The following is an 18,873-nucleotide window of genomic DNA, read 5'->3' as shown; positions in this document are numbered from 1 at the left end:
TAAGCTGGTTGGCCGGAATCAGGCCTCGTCCTGGCACTGGGTCTGTGTTCGCTGCCCTAAAAGGCAAGTTATTCCAGGCACAGGGTGAATCTGTTTGCTTCCCACGTCTTCCCCTCCCACTCCTCTTTCCTACTATTTTTAATTTTTTAAATGAATTTGCTTTCCAGGAGAATCACTGTTTACGTATTAAGATCCTGGGGGACTGTTACTACTGCGTCTCGGGGCTGCCTGAAGCGAGGGCCGACCATGCCCACTGCTGCGTGGAGATGGGCATGGATATGATTGAGGCCATCTCGTAAGTGCCCAGCTCCAGGAGGGCTGTCCCACCGCCCCGCTGCCTGCCCGGCTGCCCACCCAGCTGACCCGATGTAGGCAGGGAAACATGGGGCCAAGCCTTCTCCCATGGACCACCCAGCTGTTTTGGGGTTGATTTGCATTCCTGGCTTCCTGCCTTCCCTGGGCCCCTGCTACCTGCAGCAGGCTGGGCAGCTTTTCCCAGAGGAGCAGGTCCTGTAGGAAGGGAGAGTGGTGCAGACTCACGGCCTGCAGGAGCAGGCAGGTTCAGTTCCCAGGAGAAGCTGCTGTTGGTACGTGTGGCTTGTGACCTCCTGCCTTCTCACAGCCACCTAGCGTGGTGCAGGGCCCACTGGCCCCATGTCTTCCCAGCTAGGAATGTTGGATTCACAGGGGTTAAACAATTCCCAAGGTAATGCTACTAGGTGGGTGGCACAAATGGTTTGCAGTCAGCTGCTAACCTAAAGGTTGGTGGTTCGAACCCACCCAGTGGCATCACATAAGGAAGTCTTGGTGATCTGCTTCCTTAAAGACCACAGCCAAGAAAACCATACGGAGCAGTTCTACTCCGTAACACGTGGGGTCGCCATGAGCTCGAATTGACTCAGTGGCAACTGGTTTTTGAGGCGGATTCCAACACAGGTGTTCCCATTTTAAGAGAATGCATTCCTCCTGTGGGCAATAGTAAAAAGAATCTTTTGGCCACTTCTTGATCACAGCTGGTCTTGGAAGGAGACTGGTTCATTGAAAAACGTGGATTATCCAAACATACACATGAGCCAGTGGGCGGGTCCAAGAGTGGATCTAAGTTCAGTAATGTTGGACCCTAGAATTAGCCTCGGACAGGAAGGTGACTGGGTCCATTCAGTTTGGCTCAGTTCAGTTTGACAGCTTCACCAGTGCCCACTGCATGGCAGGGGTAGACAGTCAGGCCCCATCCTCAGAAACAGAGTCCATTAGGGAGAGAGGCCAGTACTCCCATTTTCTAATACAAAGTATGCCATGTGGACAGCTGAGGTAAGAGAAGCAAAGTATTGCGAAAGGTTCAAGGAGGGAGCAGTTGACTCCAGTTGAGGAATCCGGTTTCCCTAAGCCAGGAAAGTAGAATGAGATTTCATTAACCTAAGTAAGTGGCCAGAGACATTGTGGATGGAAAGAACAGCTTGAGTAAAGACGTTTGCAGATCTGACCCAGGACAAGAGAAATGATGGGTGGTGTAAGTCTTCCCTGCAGGGTCAGCCTCTCACTGATGGGTGGGGTGGAGGGCAGGAGGTCTGTGTGGGAACTCTGCTCCCCAGGGCTAAGTGGGCCCATTCCCAGGGTGTTGGGAAGGCCCAGTCCCTACAAAGTGCAAACTGTGTACATATCCCCCAGAGCACCTACACTCTTCCCCAGGCCCTGAGCAGGTTCCAGGGAGCCCCAGACACACACCTAGAGGCATATAGCTTCCTTCCCACCCCACCCAGCTGCTCCTGAGCATGAGAGGTTATAAGTAACACAAAGGGCCTGACCCCACTACTGGGTGTCCCTAAGTGTATGGTGCACGTGGCAGGGATTGGATCTGTCTTCTAGGGCATGGAGCACCCCTGGGCCCCTGCTCCTGCCCGGGCTCTCCTTCATTCTCAGCAGGACATATGTCCTCTCTGGAAACTCAGCCACCTTTCTCCATCATCTGCTGATGTCCAGGAAGCAGCAATGTGGACAAGTCCAAGAGCCAGATAATCCAAAAGCCATTTCTGTCTTACCCACAAGATCATTATCTGAAGGGGGTTGGCAGTGGCCATAACTTCCCTGCTTGGTCCAAGTTGCTCTGACGTGTGTTTGCTTTTTCTGAGCACAATTTAATGGACAGAGGGTAGTGGTGGCCAGAGGTGCCCTAGTCAAGGGAGACAGTGGGGCTCTGGGTTGTAGTGTGCAGGCGCCTCGCCACCTTGTGGCCAAGCTGGGAAACAGCTCTTCTCGCCACTTACAGCACCCAGGCCCAGGCAAAGCACCTGCAGCCCCGCCCTCACCGCCCCTAGTCCTGTGCTGCCTGCGGCAGCCACCTGGTGGTGAACAGTCTCAGACTCAGTGTTTGGGCTGGACCAGAAAGAAGTGCCTCCTTGACCCCTGCACCTTCCCTTCCGACACCCCTACCCCAACGCCTTACAGCCTTGCCCCCACACTGCGTGCCTGGCCCCTGACCCTCTCCTAGCCTTACCCCTGCTCCATCCCCAGGTTGGTCCGGGAGGTGACTGGGGTGAACGTGAACATGCGCGTGGGAATTCACAGCGGGCGAGTACACTGCGGTGTCCTTGGTCTCAGGAAGTGGCAGTTCGACGTCTGGTCTAACGACGTCACGCTGGCCAACCACATGGAGGCTGGAGGCAAGGCGGGGTGAGTGAGCCCAGCCCACCTGGACCTGGCAGCAGAGCCCAGACTCAGCTTCCCACTCAGCCCCCCAGGGAACTGTCTGGAGGAGGTGGGGCTGGGGCAGGAGGGGGCTGGCACTGGCAGAGTTTGAGTAGAAATTCCTCCATTTAACAGATTACTCACACCATACCATAGGTGAGGTGTGGTGGGAGAGGCCAAGAGTGGAGGCATAGTGTCAGCTGTCCTGAAGCCTTTGCCCGGGTGCACAGGGGTGGCTTGTGAGATTTGACAGGTGTCATAGAGTTCTAGGGGAGGGAGGAACCACTGATAATTTCTGGGGTGGCCAGGACATAAATGTAGGAGGTAGAGTGTGAGCTGGCCTGGAGGGCTGGGGTAGATTTGGAGAGGTGAGAGTGGTGGGGGTGGGGAGAGGCACAAGTAGGGGAAAACATGGAATTTCCAAAGAATAGAAGTAGAGTGGATGGCCTTTTAGGGACCCATAAGAAAAGTCGGAGTCCCTGGGTGATGCAAACAGTTAAGCCACTTGATTGCTAGCCAAAGGGCTGGTGGTTCTAACCCAATCAGATACCTGTTAGACAGGCCTGGAGATCTACTTCTGAAAGGTCACGGCCTCGAAAACACTATGGAGCAGTTCTACTCTGCACACATGAGGTCGCCATGAGTCAGAATCGACTCAGCCGCAACTAACAGCAAGAGAAGCAAGAGGGTGTGGATGCTGGGCCCTTGAGCCTGTACGCAGTGACAGCTATAGCTGCCTTCCGAGCAGAAGTAAGCAGTTTGCAGTGTTCATGAGACTGGGGGCAGTGTTTTCGTGGGCAGCCGGATGGTAGGTGTGAGACCACACCGTTGCAGTAGGGATGAGCCGGAAAGAGGCCGACTAGAGCCATCTTGTTACTCTTGGAGGGACATGGGTTGGGGTAGGGAACACTGAGGTTGGGCTGAGGTTGGGCTGGAGGTTGGTATTAGCGTTTGAGCAGGAGTTTGGGGCCTCAGGGATCTGAGCTGTGGTTGAGTGTGGGGTTGGACTCGGGTTCTACATAGAATCTGGAGTTCTGAATTTCTACTCTCCGCCCTCCCCCCCCCCCCCCGTTTCCTTCCCCACCTGTAGACGCATACACATCACCAAGGCCACACTCAACTACCTGAATGGAGACTATGAGGTGGAGCCGGGCTGTGGGGGCGAGCGCAACGCCTACCTCAAGGAGCACAGTATTGAGACCTTCCTCATCCTGCGCTGCACCCAGAAGCGGGTCTGTGGGCAGGGGCTGGGGGGCTGGGGGCTAGGGCACCATTCTTTGGGGGAAGAGCATTTCTTTGGCCTGCTGCCGACTTCTCTTCTTCTACTTTTCTAGAGTAAAGTTGTGTATTTCATATGCAGTTGTATCTCCTGTATCTTGGGGGTCGGTCTCCAGGGTTAGAGAGGCTTTGCAAAGGCTAATGGCAGAGGAAACATTTTCATTTGGCTTCTGTTGTAAAAATGGAACAGGCGTCAAAGAAATTAGCGACGATATATCAGAAGGCCACAAGGTAGAACTGAAGCGGGAATACGGTATATTCTCTCTCCATCTCTCTCCTTTTCTTTGCCTTTTACTAAGTGGTTTTTTGTCCTCTCTCCAAACTCAACGTGCATCTCTGCATGTTCCCATGTATCTTTGTTTCTTCAACCTCTATCTCCCCCCCTCCACTTTCTCTTCTCTTTCTTCTTCCTTTTGTCTCAGGGCAAACTTGCCAAGATATAAAACTGAATTATTAGGTAACTTCAGTGTGCTATTTTTAATAGTGTCATGTTCTGTGGTCTTAATTTTTAAAGCATATGAAGAGAACATTTTACATTTCTCCCTAAATTTAAAAGCCTTTTTTTACTCATGAATATTGCAGTTGACTTTATCTGCTGGTCCGTGCCCTTGGACAGAGAAAAGCCTCCGCATTTCTTTCCTGAGAAGTTAGACTAAAGACATAATTAAGCAGCAAGGAAAGTTCAGAGAAAGTCTTAGATGAGAGCAATGACAGATTTTTAAAGGGGGCTTTTAGGGGCAGGTTCCCACCCCAAGAGGGACAGCAGAGGACACCTTGGCCTGTTCCAGCACCTGGGAAATGGATCCTGGCTGGAGGGGCTCTTTGAGGGAGCTGGGTCAGGCCCCTTATAGATAGCAGGGGAGAAGGACGCGAGGACCCTAGGCACTTTGAGGAGTTCTCCTAAAGGCTTCGTTGATACGTTCTTTGTGTGTGTGTGGTAAAGATATATAGAGCAAACATTTGCCAATTCAACAATTTTCTACGTGTGTAATTCGGTGCCATTGATTACATTCATCATGTTGTACAAACATCACCCCTATTCATTTCCAAATTATTCCACTGCCATTGACAGAAACTCAGTACCCCCCAAGCCTGCCCACCCCTGGTAACCACTAATAAACTTTGGTTAATTGACACATTTTTAAACATTACTTGTTATTTGGCGAGATTGTAAATGAACTGAAATCTCACCCCCGGCCCTTTCCTGGCATACACTCCTCTTTGCTCCTGACTCACAAGGCATCCAGCCCACCTTCCTACCTTATCTAAGCTGCAGGATCACCCTTTCTCCTGGGCTCTCTGGATCTTGGTTACTCCAGCTTGACAAGTGCTCCAAAAAGGATGAAATGGAGACAGAAAGGGAAAGTGACCCCCCCCCCCACACACACATACCCGCACTCCCCTCTGCGTATCTTCATATCTGATGGACTCCCCTCCCAGTGCTGTACACAGAGGGAGTTGAGGGAAGGCGTGCCTGGCTCAGGTGTCAGAGCGTCTCCAAACCCTCCACCTTTTGCTCCCATTTGTGTGGATGGATAGACAGACAGACAGGTAATAGATACTGGGGAGTGCATTGGCACATAGGTGGCTGGCTGAGTCACCATTTGTACCTTTGTACAGCATGTATCAGCTCTTGAATCTAAATAATTTAAATGACCTAAATCACTTTCAAAGCTGCCTTCTGGGGAGCAGGGGCCTCTCCCAGTGCCCTTTCTGCTGGGACATACCTACCTTGGATAAGTTGAGGCTGGAATCCCAGGTCTCCTCATCTCCATCACTACCCTGTGCACTTTCAGACCCTGGGCTTTGCCCACCCTGAGGCTGTGGGTGGAGCCTGTCCCTGCACTGAGCTCTATCTTCCCATGAGCAGAGCCTGATGTGATACCACAGCTTGGCGGTAACCAAAGGGGAGGCTTAGGCATGAGCTGGCCTGGCTGCCAAGGAGACCAGAGAGGGGCTCAGCCTCTGCTGACCCACCAGGGAAAGGATGCACAGGGCTTCGCTCCTGCCGACAGCCTTTGCGAACTGAGGCCATCCAGGGGAAGAAGGACATGAGGAGCCGGGGTCAGAATCTCGTGGTCAAGCTTGTAGGGAGAATTCCATGCAAATGGTGGCTGTTCCCAGGCCCTGCTGCTGTCTCGCAGAGCCAGCTCTCACCACCTTGTGCTGTTGTTCCCACCTGGGCTGGCCAGGCCTGGAGTTAGGGGGTTTGGGGGCTTTAGGATGCTTGCTCGGAGGAAGTGCAGAATCTTAGCAGACCTCTGGGCTCTAGGTGGGGAGAAGAGAGGGGTTGCCTTCATCCCTCACCTGGCCAGACACCTTCTTCCTGGGAGGAATGAGAAACTCTCCACTTGGGCTTATCTGATGGCCCTGCCCTCCGTCTGATGCTTCTGTGTTGCTCTCCAGAAAGAAGAGAAGGCCATGATCGCCAAGATGAATCGCCAGAGAGCCAACTCCATTGGGCATAACCCGCCACACTGGGGCGCTGAGCGCCCCTTCTACAACCACCTGGGTGGCAACCAGGTCTCCAAGGAGATGAAGCGGATGGTGAGTGGCCAACGGGGTGAGTGCATGGGCAGCAATCTCCAGGTCTAGAGCCTTCTGTGGGTTTGAGGGCTGGGCCAGGCCCCTCCTGTTGCCTGAAGGAATATGGAGATTCATAGAAGGAAAAGTTGTCAGAGCAGCTCACCCCAACTTTGAACTAGGAGCCAGCACTGCTGACTTCTGGCCCCAGGCTCTTTCCATGAGCCACACCGTCTCTGGGCATGCCTAATTTGGCTTAGGAACAGAGCAGCGAGGCCCCTTCCTCCCTCCCTTTTGGCAGAGCTTGCTGGCGAAGCCTGGAAGCAGGCCTATCTGGCTGGACTCGGGGTCCAGCCAGAGCCTCTGGCTTTCTCTCAACCGTGTCTGGTGAGGCCCTTGGGAGTTGGGTGGGCACAAGCTAGCCAGACCCTCTTCCAGCACCTACTGCCTTTTCCAGGCAATTGAAACCACATCTTTAACTCAGGTTCCCAGAAACCATCCTTGTGCTTTTTTGGAAAGTGCTTGATACGGCCCACTTTGCTCTCTGTGTTGAGAAACACCCCCCTCCCCTGCCGCTAATTCCAGCCAGCCAGTGGGAGAATGCAGGTGAATGTGTAGAGGCCATGGTGGGGCATGTTACTACTGCCATCTCACAGGACCCTGACTGTCTTGGGGGACAGATACCCCCAGCTATCACAGCACACACTTGGGTTGTCACCATGGGAACTCAGACGCTAGAAGGATGAATTCAGGGGGTAGAAAGAAGTGGAGGAGGGATGGAAAGAAGTCAAGATACAGTAGCAGTGTTTGATTTTGACCTGAGAACTTGGCTTCCATGTCTCAGGCCTACTCCTCCATTCCAGGGCCACCAAGGGGAGCAAGGGGAGTAGAGGTGCAGGAGCTTTGTTCCCACAGAGCTTGAGTAGGGAACAAAGTGGGGCACACTGGCACCAGGATCCCGAAGTTTGGAGTCTGTGCATCAGAGTACATTCAAGCTGCAGCAGTAGGGATTAAGGATAGAGTCCATGGGAGTCCAAGTGAGTCAGACAACAGCCAGGACCAGGTACTCTGCTGCTTTTTAGATAATCAGTAGCAGATGACAGATGTTTAAGGAAGATGTACAGAAGGAAGAAAAACAGAGTTAAGGCCTCTTTTTAAAATTCTGGTGGCAGAGAAGCAATTCAGGGAACACCAGCGCCACGAGGGAGCAGAGGTGGAGCGGCCGGGTCTGCCATCCAGGCTTTGAAGTTGGATGTCCACAGACCTGTCTGCACCATCAAAGGGTTCCATCCACTGCTCCCTCCCCCAAAGGCCCTCCCAAAGCAGAGAGAGTTGGCAGACCCCTCTGTCCTCCTCCTGAAATGGTCACCCGCAGTCTCTGAACTCACATCACCAGGATGATCAAGAAGGAGGGAAGGGGTGAGGGGAGAGAGGAGAAGATTGAGGGCAGATGAGCAAAGAGGAAGGCTCTCGTTCAGGTGGAAGGAAAGAGAGGAAAGGAGGAAGAGGAAGACATGGAGATGATGGAGAGTCGGGAAGAAAAAGACGAGGGTGGGAAGGAAGGCTGAGCGGTGAAGAGAGAGCAACCAGCAAGCAGGAAACCCTGGTCGTCAGTCCCTTTCTGTTTAAAACTCTTGGAAATTTTTTGAAAAGTGCTCTTTGGTATAAGCAGCAGCTAATTATTTCAGAGTCTCGAAGGAGGCAGTTTGAGTTATAATCATTGTTAGGGCAAGGAACTTGGAAGAATTAACAGAAGGGCTGTAATTGGCGAAAGGACAGTCCCAGAGGAGACTGGCTCCCGGGAAGTGTCCTCTATGGATAGAGTTGGGTGGTGTTATTGCTTCACTCAGTAGGGAAGGGAAGGTGTTCAGAACAGCAGGGCCCTGGAGGGCTTCTGCAGAGCCTGTGGGAGAAGAGGCTTCCTGGCCTAGCGGGGAACAGTGTCACCCAAGGAGCTGACACCACATACAGACTCCTGGCCCCACCCAGCCTCGGCTGGGGGACCAGGACAGATTCCAGCAGTTGCGAGGCATGAGACTGGCTTTGGGTATTAAACTTACCTGGGAGCGGTGAAATAATTTGATCGTTGTCCTAGGACTAGTAAGTGTGTGGTGGGGCTGCGATTTGAGCCCAGTCTGTTGAGCTGGGTTCCTACTTACCCTTCTGCCGTGGTTTATGGACCAAAGTACTTCACGGACCTGCTGTCAGTTCACCACTCCAGCCTGATGCTGAGCTGTCTACACTAACATGGAATCCAGCATGGTTAGAGTGGACCCCGCTTCCTGCTCAGCACCAGAGCAAAGACTGGGCCCCATCTCCAGTGCCAGCAGATGACCAAAGGAGCACTAGAGACAGAAACAGGTGTATTTGTGAGCTGTTTAGAACAGCAGATGTATTAATAAGTCTCGGTGGGCCTCAGTTCCATAGTAGTAAAATGGTTGCTGGCTCATGTGGTGAATTTAGTGGGCCAGTACCACCTGGTGTTCTACAAGAGAACCCTTGGCAGCCCAGTCATGCTCCGTGGGATCCTGGGGACATCAGGGATGGGCCTGCACCCGGAGGGAGCAGCCACTTGATGCTGAGTGCACCCTGGGTCCATGGTAAGGGCAGGCAGGGAACAGGAAGTCCCCAGGAAGGAGACACCAGCTCCTCCAGCCTAGGGCTGGGACAGCGAAGTGGGATGGGCCTGGAAGGAGGGCTGGCAATTCTCAGACAATAAGGAGAGGGGCAGGCTTGCCTGGGCAGACAGCTACCAGGATGAGCCGGGCAGAGGACGGTGTGTGGGAGGAGCTCAGAGCCCACAGCTGGACACCTGGATGTGCCGCTAGTGGCTGCGAGGGTCCTGGGAGCCCTCAGCTGGGGGATAGAGCAGAGCCACCTCGATGCCATGGGGAACCCATGCCTGTTTCAGTGCCTCCCTGGATTCCACCCGGTCTTAGTTCCCTAGTGCTGCCGTAACAAAAACACCACAAGTGGCGGGCATTAAAGAACAGGAATTTATGGTCTCATAGTTTTGGAGGTTGGAAGTCCAAATCAGGGCATCAGCTCTAGCGGAGTGTCCTTCCTTGGCAGTAGCTGCAGGCGTTCATTGGTGTTCCTTGGCTTGTACATGGTTCCGCACATGGTTTCTTTCCCCTGTGCGTGTCACTGTGTCTGTTCTGCTCTTTTATAAGCCACCACTCAGAAGAGATTAGGTTTAGGACCCACCCTACTCCTGTGTGTCCTCATTCACATAACAAAAGAAAACCTTATTTCTAAACAGGGCCACCCTCACAGATATAGGGGTTAGGATTTCAACATAAATTTTGGGGAAATAACTCAATCCTTTCCCATATTAGGGAACACTCCATTTTGCCACAATTAGTCAGAGCCTGACAAACGTCTGTCCTTTCCTGTACTTTATCAACTGACTCTCATTAGGACTTTGAGTCTGACAGTCAGTAAGAGCTCTTCCCACTGTCACCTCTGCCCTGTGTAAGTGAACAACAGAACAGTAGCCGAAACTGTGGCAGGTGATTCCTCACTTCCTGTGCCCCTAACCAACTCTGGCCGTAGAAGAATATGCCAGATACCAGAAATGCTGTTGCTGGTAACAGGAGCTTTGTTTTTCTTAGCAAAAAAATTGCGAACTCCCAATAGATTTTATGTGTGCTCCATGTGAGTGAGTGTGCATGTGTGTGCCGTATGTGTGTGCACACGTGTTCACGTGTGAGTGTGCAATGTGTGTGTTCATGTGTCTATGAGTGTGAGTGTGCATGTATGTGTGTGTACACATGTTCATACGTGTGTGTGCATGCATGTGTGCACCCGTGTTCATATGTGAGTGTGTGTTGTGTGCACCATGTGCATGTGTGTTCATGTGTGTGTTTGTGGGTATGAGTGTGCATGTGTACGTGCACGTGTGTGGGATTGAGCAGCGGGGATTTATCTTATTTCCATCTGAGTAAGTGCAGAGATGGGAGGGATCCCTGTGAGCCTGGGTCCAGGAGGAGCTTTGGGAACTCTGGGAAGAAGTGGTCTGTGGGGACAGGAAGAGCTCAGACACGTGGATTTTTCCAGTGAACGAAATGAAGTCATAGTGCATCCTGCATCTAGCAGAGAGCTTATCCCATAGGAAGAAGCTGGCAGTATGTGCCAGACAAAAGAAGAAAGGAAGGAATGCAAGAACTACCAAGTGACAGTCCTCTCTACGTCCAGGCCGTCCAGACACTGCAGTGAACTCCGAGAGAAAATGAGGTGCCCCTCCCTCAGCTCCCACCTCTTAAGGCCCCATGTTTTCAGGACTCTCTGTTCTTATACTCCTCTCTTTCTCTCCCTTTTTCCCTTTCTTTTAGGGCTTTGAAGACCCCAAGGACAAGTGAGTAACATGACCTTAATTCCTGCTCTTCTGGTCTGAGGGCTTTCTCTAAATCTACCTTATAACTTGGTTTCCCTACCCTCCATGGAAATGATCCCACATACAGTCCTAGCTGGGAGTGCATAGGGTCCATCACGGCTGACAGAGAGTCAGGCAGAGTCCCCCAGACAGGCCAGAGCAGCCCAGGAGGCCAGGCCATCTGGTAGAAGGGCTGTGCCTCAGCACTTCCCATATGATCTCAGCTATACACACACATAAACACACACACACTTGCACACACAAGCTCACACTATGCAATGCCACAACACACATGTGCATTATGTGTGCATGTATACATGCCGGTACATCATGTGTGCATGTTTCCACACATGTGCACACACATGTACACACATATCTGTGCACACACGCATGCAGCTACCTCAGGAAAATGCAGAACTTGCATGCTGGCCGGCAGCCCTGACCACAGCCCAGTGCCCCTGAGGAGATGCCCTCCTCTCAGGACCATCAGACATTCTGCTCAAGGTCTGGGCTCCTCCCTGAGAAACACGGTTTTCAAATCTGGCATCCAGAAGTCATGAAATTGGTTTCCCAAAGTGTGCCCTGATCCCAGTTCAAGATCCCAGGTAAGCCCAGTCCCTGCAGCAGAAGTCTTGTCTTGAGAGCCCTACCTTCATCTCAGGATGGTGATACCGCAGGAGAATAAAGAGCAGAGTCTCTTACCTGCAGGAGAAAAAGCAATTAACCCTGCGATAATAATTAAGAACCATGGACAAAAACCAGGCCAATAGAAAGTGACCAGTAGAATCAGAGAAGCCGTGCTGTCGCCGAGGCCCTCCACGGCGGGTTGGAGACGGGTGGCCTTCTACGTGTGTGTGCAGGAGTTGAGAGCGCACCACTGGCGGCAGCTTCTGGCTGCCCTTGTCTCAATCCCAGCTTCGCCACCCTGATTAGCGTCGTTTTAGGCTGCCCGCAGGCCTCTCTGAGTAATCCAGGCGCGTGGGCAGAGCCGGCCCTCTGATGACGCCCCCTGGTGGTCAGCCTGTCTGTGTCCGTGCTTCCTGCCCAGGAACGCCCAGGAAAGTGCGAACCCCGAGGACGAAGTGGATGAGTTTCTGGGGCGGGCCATCGACGCCAGGAGCATCGACAGGCTGCGCTCTGAGCATGTCCGCAAATTCCTCTTGACCTTCAGGGAGCCTGACTTAGAGAAGAAGGTACAGCATCCTGGGTGGGGAGAAGGCCCGGGTGTAACCAAGACCTCTCCCTCCCCCATCTCCAACACCATGGAAGAAGCCCCTGCTTTCTGCCTCAGTTTCCCCAATTCTGATGCCCCTTTACCTGGGGGATATGGGGGTTCAAAGGAGACTTCCTTGATTGGAAGGGATAACCCTGTGCCTCAATTAAGGAGCCCTGGTGGTGCAGTGGTTACAGTGCTTGGCTGCTAGTCAAAAGGTCGGTGGTTCGAACCCACCAGCTGCTCTGTGGGAGAAGGATGTGGCAGTCTGCTTCTGTAAGGATTTACAGCCTTGGAAACCTTAGGGGGCGGTTCTACTCTGTCCTATAGGGTCGCTATGGGTCGGAATCAACTTGACGGCAGTGGATTTGGTTTTTTGGTCCCTCAGTTTACTTATCTGGAAAATTTAACATACCTACCTCTTAGGGTTATGGCAAAGATTAAATGAGTTTAACACACATAAAACAGTATCTGCCACATAATAGATGTTCAGTAAATGCTAGTGCTGTTTGTAATTATTTATCTGTAAAAATGGGCCGACCAGCTTGCCCATGTCACAGTTGGAAGGGGCCATCGAAAGCCCAGAGTTATTGGGGACTTGCTCTCGGCCACTCAGTGAAGGGGTGACAGAGCCAGAGCCAGACTCTGGTCTAGTCACCCCGTCCCAGGGCATCCCTGGTACCCAGTTAAAATGGGCTCTCATCCCAGCATTATGCGAGGCACACCTAATTGGGAGGGCACAAATACGGAAGGAAAATAACTACCAAATTACCAGCAGTAAAAAGGAGTCCCTGGATAGTGCAAACCATTAAGTGCTTGGCTACTAACCGAAAGGTTGGTGGTTTGAATCCACTCACCCAGAGGCACCTTGAAAGACCTGGTGATTTACTTTCGAAAAATCATCCATTGAGAACTTCATGAAGCACACTTCAACTCTGAAACACATGCGGTTGCCATGAGTGAAAATCAACTTGATGGCAACTGGTTTGGCTTTGCAGGAAATGGAACTGATTTGTGAATTACCCGTTCCGAGTGACTTAACCACACTGACCTCCATTAGTGCAACTGGGAGGTGTCAGGGGAGGAGCTGGGGCTGGGAGCTGGGACCTTGGGTTTGAATTCTGTGACTTTGGACAAGTCATGTAACTTTTCTGAGCCCAGAGTGCTTATCTCTGAAACACCTGTGCCTGCTTCAGGGGGCTGTGGTGAGGATGGGGGGTGGTGCTTGCAGACCCTCCATGTTTCTCTGCACGTAGCCGGTGCTCAGTAAGTTGTATCCACGATCGTTGTGAATTACTCTGACAGTGAGCAGCCTGCAGAAAGTTTATGCAGAAAGTGACCTAATTCCAAGGCCCTTTTTAACTGCCCTCCCTACAGCCACCACCTCGTGGTGATTTGGACTGGTTTCTTGTGATCTGAGTCTAGTGCTGTTTCTTGGGTCCTACCTGTCCTGAGAGCAGGCTGCAAAGATGACCGGCCCCAAGAGACCACCTGGGTGCGTCTGGGATGGCACAGGCTGGAGCAGATTGGGCCTGGGGTCTGTGCCCCACTCACCCTGTCGCTCTCCTCTCAGTATTCCAAGCAGGTGGACGACCGGTTTGGTGCCTACGTGGCATGTGCCTCTCTTGTCTTCCTCTTCATTTGCTTCGTCCAGATCACCATCGTGCCCCAGTAAGTACCACTATCCCTCCTGGACTCTTTCCTCTGGCTGCGGGGCTCCCAGGGGTGGGAGGGTGTGCCGTGGAGGAAAGCAAAGAAGGGAATCTGGGCTTAACTTGCTCAGGTGCTGAAAGATTTCCCAGGGTGCCCTGGGCGGGACCAGGGAGCCAGGGGCCCAGCTTCTGTGGGGGAAGGAGACCACGTCCTCATTCCAGGCAGAAACTTCTCGCTGGGCACTGCTGTTCAACTGTCCAGGAGACACCTTTTCATCACTCTATCACCTCATCCCACTTCAACCTAGACCCCTGTTACCTGAAGAAGTCACCCAGCATGTTCACCAGGCTTGTTTCTGCCTGACCTTGGATTCTTGGAAAAAAAAAAAATCAATACATCTTCAGAAGATAAAGATTTCCCACTACTCTGGATGTGTCAAAGAGTGTGTTTCAGGTTCTGAGTGTTTTTCTCAAAGAGACACTCCTGAACTCTTTTGAGGATTGGCCGTATCGCTAAGGGAGGCCCGTGCTTCTGGGGAGACCACCTTGAAGTGGGCAGTGGGCTTCGGGAACAAGTGTTTGTTAAATAGTCACACTTTTGTTAGAGTCACAGCTTGCAGGGAAAGATAATTGCTATATATATGTCGCTATGTGTGTGTGTATATATATATACTTACATATATGCACACACATACACAGACCGTGTTTTTACACAAATAACGCGCACCCTCTGTGTTTGCTGGCTGTACCCTCCCCCCGTCGAGGCACCCTCATGACCACTGCCATGCCAATCCCCTTCCACAAGCCACTGTAAAAAAAAAGTTAGCATATTGCACTTACAAAAATTCCTCTCATGGGGTGGGGAGGGCCTGGCCAGCAAACAGACACAGAAAGCATACATTATTCACGTAAAGATATGGTGTGTGTGTGTATATATATATATATACATATATATGTATCGCTATGTGTATATATTAGGAAGAAAGGCCTGATGATTGACATCTGAAAATCATCCCATTGAAAACCCTGTGGATCACATGGTCCCATCTGCAACCGATCATGGGGTGGTGCGGGACCAGGCAGTGTTTTATTCTGTGGTGCATGGGGTCGCCATGAATCGGAGGCCAGCTCGACAGCAGCTAGCAACAACGTGTATGTGTACACACACACATTTTTTTCACATTTATCCTGCAATATTCCAAATATACAGAAAAGTAGTTAGTATAATCAATACCAGTATACCCCCTCCTAGATGTAACAAATTTTAATATTTTCCAATATTTATTTCATCTCATATTTCTGATTTTTTTAAGGCAAATTTTAGACACCAAGACATTTCATCCCTAAAAACCTCAGTATGCAACCCTGGCTTAAGGACATTTTCCTCCATAGCCACAATACCTTATATAGTAGTCCCCCTTATCCACTGGGAATATGTTCCAAGACGCCCAGTGGATGCCTGAAACCGCGGATAGTACCAAACCTTATATATACTATGTTTTTTTCATACATACATACGGTGATAAAGTTTCATTTATAAATAAGGCACAGTAAGAAGTCAACAACAATAACTAATAATAAAATAGAGGCACTTTATGGCTTCTTTTTGGCATATCTGAATTGCCAGCATCATTACTCTTGTACTTTGGGGCCATTATAAAGTAAAATGAGGGTTATGGGAACACAAGTACCGTGGACTGCAGTTGACTGTGGGTAACTGAAACCACGGGAAGCGAAACCATGGATAAGGGGGAACTACTGTACACCAAACAAAATTAACACCAATTCTCTCTGGCATCTGGTACCCAGTCCATCATCAGGCTCCCAAAATTGTCCCCAGAATGTCAGGGTCTACTCAAGATCCACTGGTTGCATTTTGTTATGTCTCATAAGTTTTATTTAATCTAGAAGAGTTCCCTCACCCCAGCACCTTTTATTTTTTATTTTGAAATCATTTTAGACTAACAGAAAAGTTGTACGAGGAGTTCCCATGTACCGTCATCCTGCTTCCTCTAATGTTAACAGTTTACATAACCACAGTACAGTCATCGAAACCAGGAAATTAATGTTGGAACATACCATTCATTGACTAATGTGCATACCTGATTCTGATTTCACCAGTTTTCCCCTAAAGCCCTTTTTCTGTTCCAGGAGCCAACCCAGGACCCCACATTGCTTTTAGTTGTTGTATCTCGTTCATCCCTTCCAGCCTGTGGCAGCCCCTCTGCCTTCCCATGTCTTTCATGACTCGGCACTTTTGATGAGCAGGGATCAGTTAATTTGTAGATATGTCTTCATTTGGGTTTGCTCATGCTTTCTCATGATTAGATTGAGGTTATACGTTTTTGACAAGAATCCCACAGAAGCAATGTTCCGTCCTCGGCGCATCATGTCAGGAGGGGCATGACGTCAACGTGCCTTATACTCAATACCTCTTTATTTTGATGGCACTTATTGTTGAAGAGGTGCCCCTTACATTTTAACTGTTGTGACTCTGTCGTGATGCCACAAGTAAAAACCATACGCTGGCAACCAGCTCCACCCTGGGGTTGCAGCTGATGCCCGTTGCCCCTGCCTGTTGTCCAGAGCCAGTGGGATCTGGGCCCTTATTGGCAAGTTGTTGTTGTTGTTGTTGTTGTTAGTTGCCATTAGATCAGCTCTGACTCATGGCGACCCCATGTACATCAGAACAAAACATTGCCCAGTCCTGCACCATCTTCACAAGCATTGTTGCAGCCACTGTGTATTTTGAGTGCCTTCCAACCTAGGAGGCTCATCTTCTAGCACTATACTGGACAATATTTGGTTGTGATCCATAGGGTTTTCACTGGCTAATTTTTGGAAGTAGATCACTAGGCCTTTCTTCCTAGTCTGTCTCAGTTTGGAAGCTCCTCTGAAACATGTCCACCATGGGTGGCCCTGCTGGTATTTGTAATACCAGTGGTATAGCTTCCCACGTCATAGCAACACACAAGCCACCACAGTAAGACAAACTGACAGTCAGGTGGTGCCTTATTGGCATTGAATCCCATTTTTCTGTATTGAAATGGAGCCACAGATATAAATAAGCACCCTAGACTTTGTGTCACATTGCAACTCACAGTCCCCTTAGCTTGGGAGCACCATCCTGCCTCTTGGCCATTTTTGCTTTTCTGCAGCATGGAGTGGGACTGGATTATCCCAGCAGGCCTCCAGCGGCTTCATTCCCTCTCTGTCCGCAGTCTGGGTTACGAAGGCATTGGCAGAAGTCGTCCTCTGCCTCTCCTCTCTAGGGACGCCTTAGAAGACAGGCTACTTTAAAGAGGTTTCTTTCCCTCTGAAGAGAATTCTTTTCGCTTCCTGCTTTTTGTCTAAGGCAGCGGAAGTGCTGGCTTCTGGGGAAGGCTGGAACAAAGGAGCTGTTTGAACACCTCCCTAGAGGACTTCACCTGCCCTTTCAGTACTCCATTTTCCTGTAACCTGCTGACAAGGCCTGGCACCTGAAGCCACTCTTCCTCCCTTGAAAGAGGGAAGGAACCTCTGTGCCTCCTGCTGGCATGGAAGGGTTTGCTGTACCTCAGCCAGGCCCTGTCCTCAGGAGAGCCAGCTGCAACTGGGAGAATGGAAGTCACTCGCAGCCCTTTGTCTGCAGATTTCTGTCCATGCTGGCCCAGCTGGCTGTTAAAATCACCTGTGATTTGTCTGTGACATGAGGGGCCGGAGGAGACCCTTGCATTTTTCTTGGTGAGCAGGCAGGAGGAGGAGAGCAAAAACTCCGGAGGACCTGTTGCTGGGCCTGGCATCAGGAAGGGGACAGCATTTAGGGACCTTGCTCTTCTCAAGGGACCCATGGCCCCAGCTTCTCAGAGAGTGGCCTGCTGGCTGCTGACAAATGCATTTCTATTAACAAGCCACTTAGCAGTTTTCAGGAGCCCTGGTAACGCAGTGGTTAAGCACTCGGCTGCCAGCTAAAAGGTCAGCGGTTCGAACCCACCAGCCACTCAGAGGAAGAAAAATGTGGCAGTCTGCTTCCCTAAAGATTTATAGCCTAGGAAGCTCTACGGTGCAGTTCTGCTCTGTCCTACGGTCACTATGAGTCTGAACGGACTTGACGGCAACGGGTTTTTTGGTAGCAGCTTTCAGCCTTTGCAGTTTATCAAGCCATGGGTGACTGATTACCTGGAGGAAATAACCAGGTGACTTTTGAAATGGCTCCTTCCAAGCTAAATGAAGCTGATTTGCAGATAGCTAAGAAACAGGGAACATATTGACCTAGTGTCTCGCTGTGATCCGTTGTCTCCATTCTTGGCTGCTGCTCCCGACAGGAAGTGACAGGAGCTGGGAAGGGCAGGAACAGACTGTTACTGGAGAAAGTTCCTGAATGGTCTGCACATTCCATCTTATTAAGTCAGGAGCTAGAAAAGATTAGGCAGTGGGTTCAGGGGAAACAGAGCAACTTCTGCCTCCTTCTCAGGGGCTTGCAGAGCCCCAGGCCCCCTAGAGCTAGGAGGCTGGGCACATGGGACCCACAACGTGGACACTGTTTCTCCTCTGTCACTGTCACCTTTCAGCTGGGTCCACCCAGAATGCTTTAGCCCCCTCTCTACTTCCAGCTCCGTGTTCATGTTGAGTTTCTACCTGACCTGCTTCCTGCTGCTGATCTTGGTGGTATTTGTGTCGGTGATCTACTCCTGCGTGAAGGTGAGTCCAGCTTACACTCTTAGCCCTCACCACTGGCTTCCTCTCCCTTCCTCCCAGCCACTGCCAGGCCCCCCCCCAGGACCCCAGCAATCATGCTTGGATGGTGGGTACGTGATGCTGGGTCACAAGCCAGGCTGAGGGGGGCTGTAGTTTGTCAGTGGGAGCTTTATTTTTATCGGCTATTTTAATTAACCTTTGCAAATCTTGGGGACAAGAATATACTGTTGCTGCCTCTCTGTCCATGGCCCGGTTATCAGGTGGGGCAAAGGCACCTAGCACAAAGCCTGGAAGGAGCAGTGTTCAAGAAACATCTGCTGAAAGAATGGGTGTGGAAGAGCTCTCTTGCCACTAGTCAGTGTTCTCAGGTCCCGGACTTTGCCCTAGAAGGGACCTTACAGAGTTTGGATTTCAAGCCCCCACCACAGAGATGAGGAACAAGGTCCCAGAGAGGCATAGTGTCGGTGTTC

At 51.0% G+C, this 18,873-nt stretch overlaps 1 protein-coding gene across 1 annotated transcript in view; it reads left to right on the top strand.

Moving 5' to 3' along the window:
* Positions 1 to 18,873, top strand: part of ADCY5 (adenylate cyclase 5) — a 177,349-nt gene that overhangs the window by 129,284 nt on the left and 29,192 nt on the right. Inside the window, exons 5-12 of the mRNA XM_003412959.4 lie at positions 168 to 295; positions 2,512 to 2,670; positions 3,776 to 3,917; positions 6,370 to 6,510; positions 10,821 to 10,843; positions 11,910 to 12,054; positions 13,648 to 13,745; positions 18,319 to 18,406. Coding sequence (XP_003413007.2) covers positions 168 to 295; positions 2,512 to 2,670; positions 3,776 to 3,917; positions 6,370 to 6,510; positions 10,821 to 10,843; positions 11,910 to 12,054; positions 13,648 to 13,745; positions 18,319 to 18,406 — 924 coding nt within the window. The remainder of the gene's footprint in view (positions 1 to 167; positions 296 to 2,511; positions 2,671 to 3,775; positions 3,918 to 6,369; positions 6,511 to 10,820; positions 10,844 to 11,909; positions 12,055 to 13,647; positions 13,746 to 18,318; positions 18,407 to 18,873) is intronic.

This window comes from Loxodonta africana, chromosome 1 (assembly GCF_030014295.1).
Source record: "Loxodonta africana isolate mLoxAfr1 chromosome 1, mLoxAfr1.hap2, whole genome shotgun sequence".
Classification (NCBI taxonomy): Eukaryota; Metazoa; Chordata; class Mammalia; order Proboscidea; family Elephantidae; genus Loxodonta; species Loxodonta africana.
The sequence above is the reverse complement of the archived record's forward strand: the minus strand, read 5'-3'. Positions and strand labels throughout refer to the sequence as shown.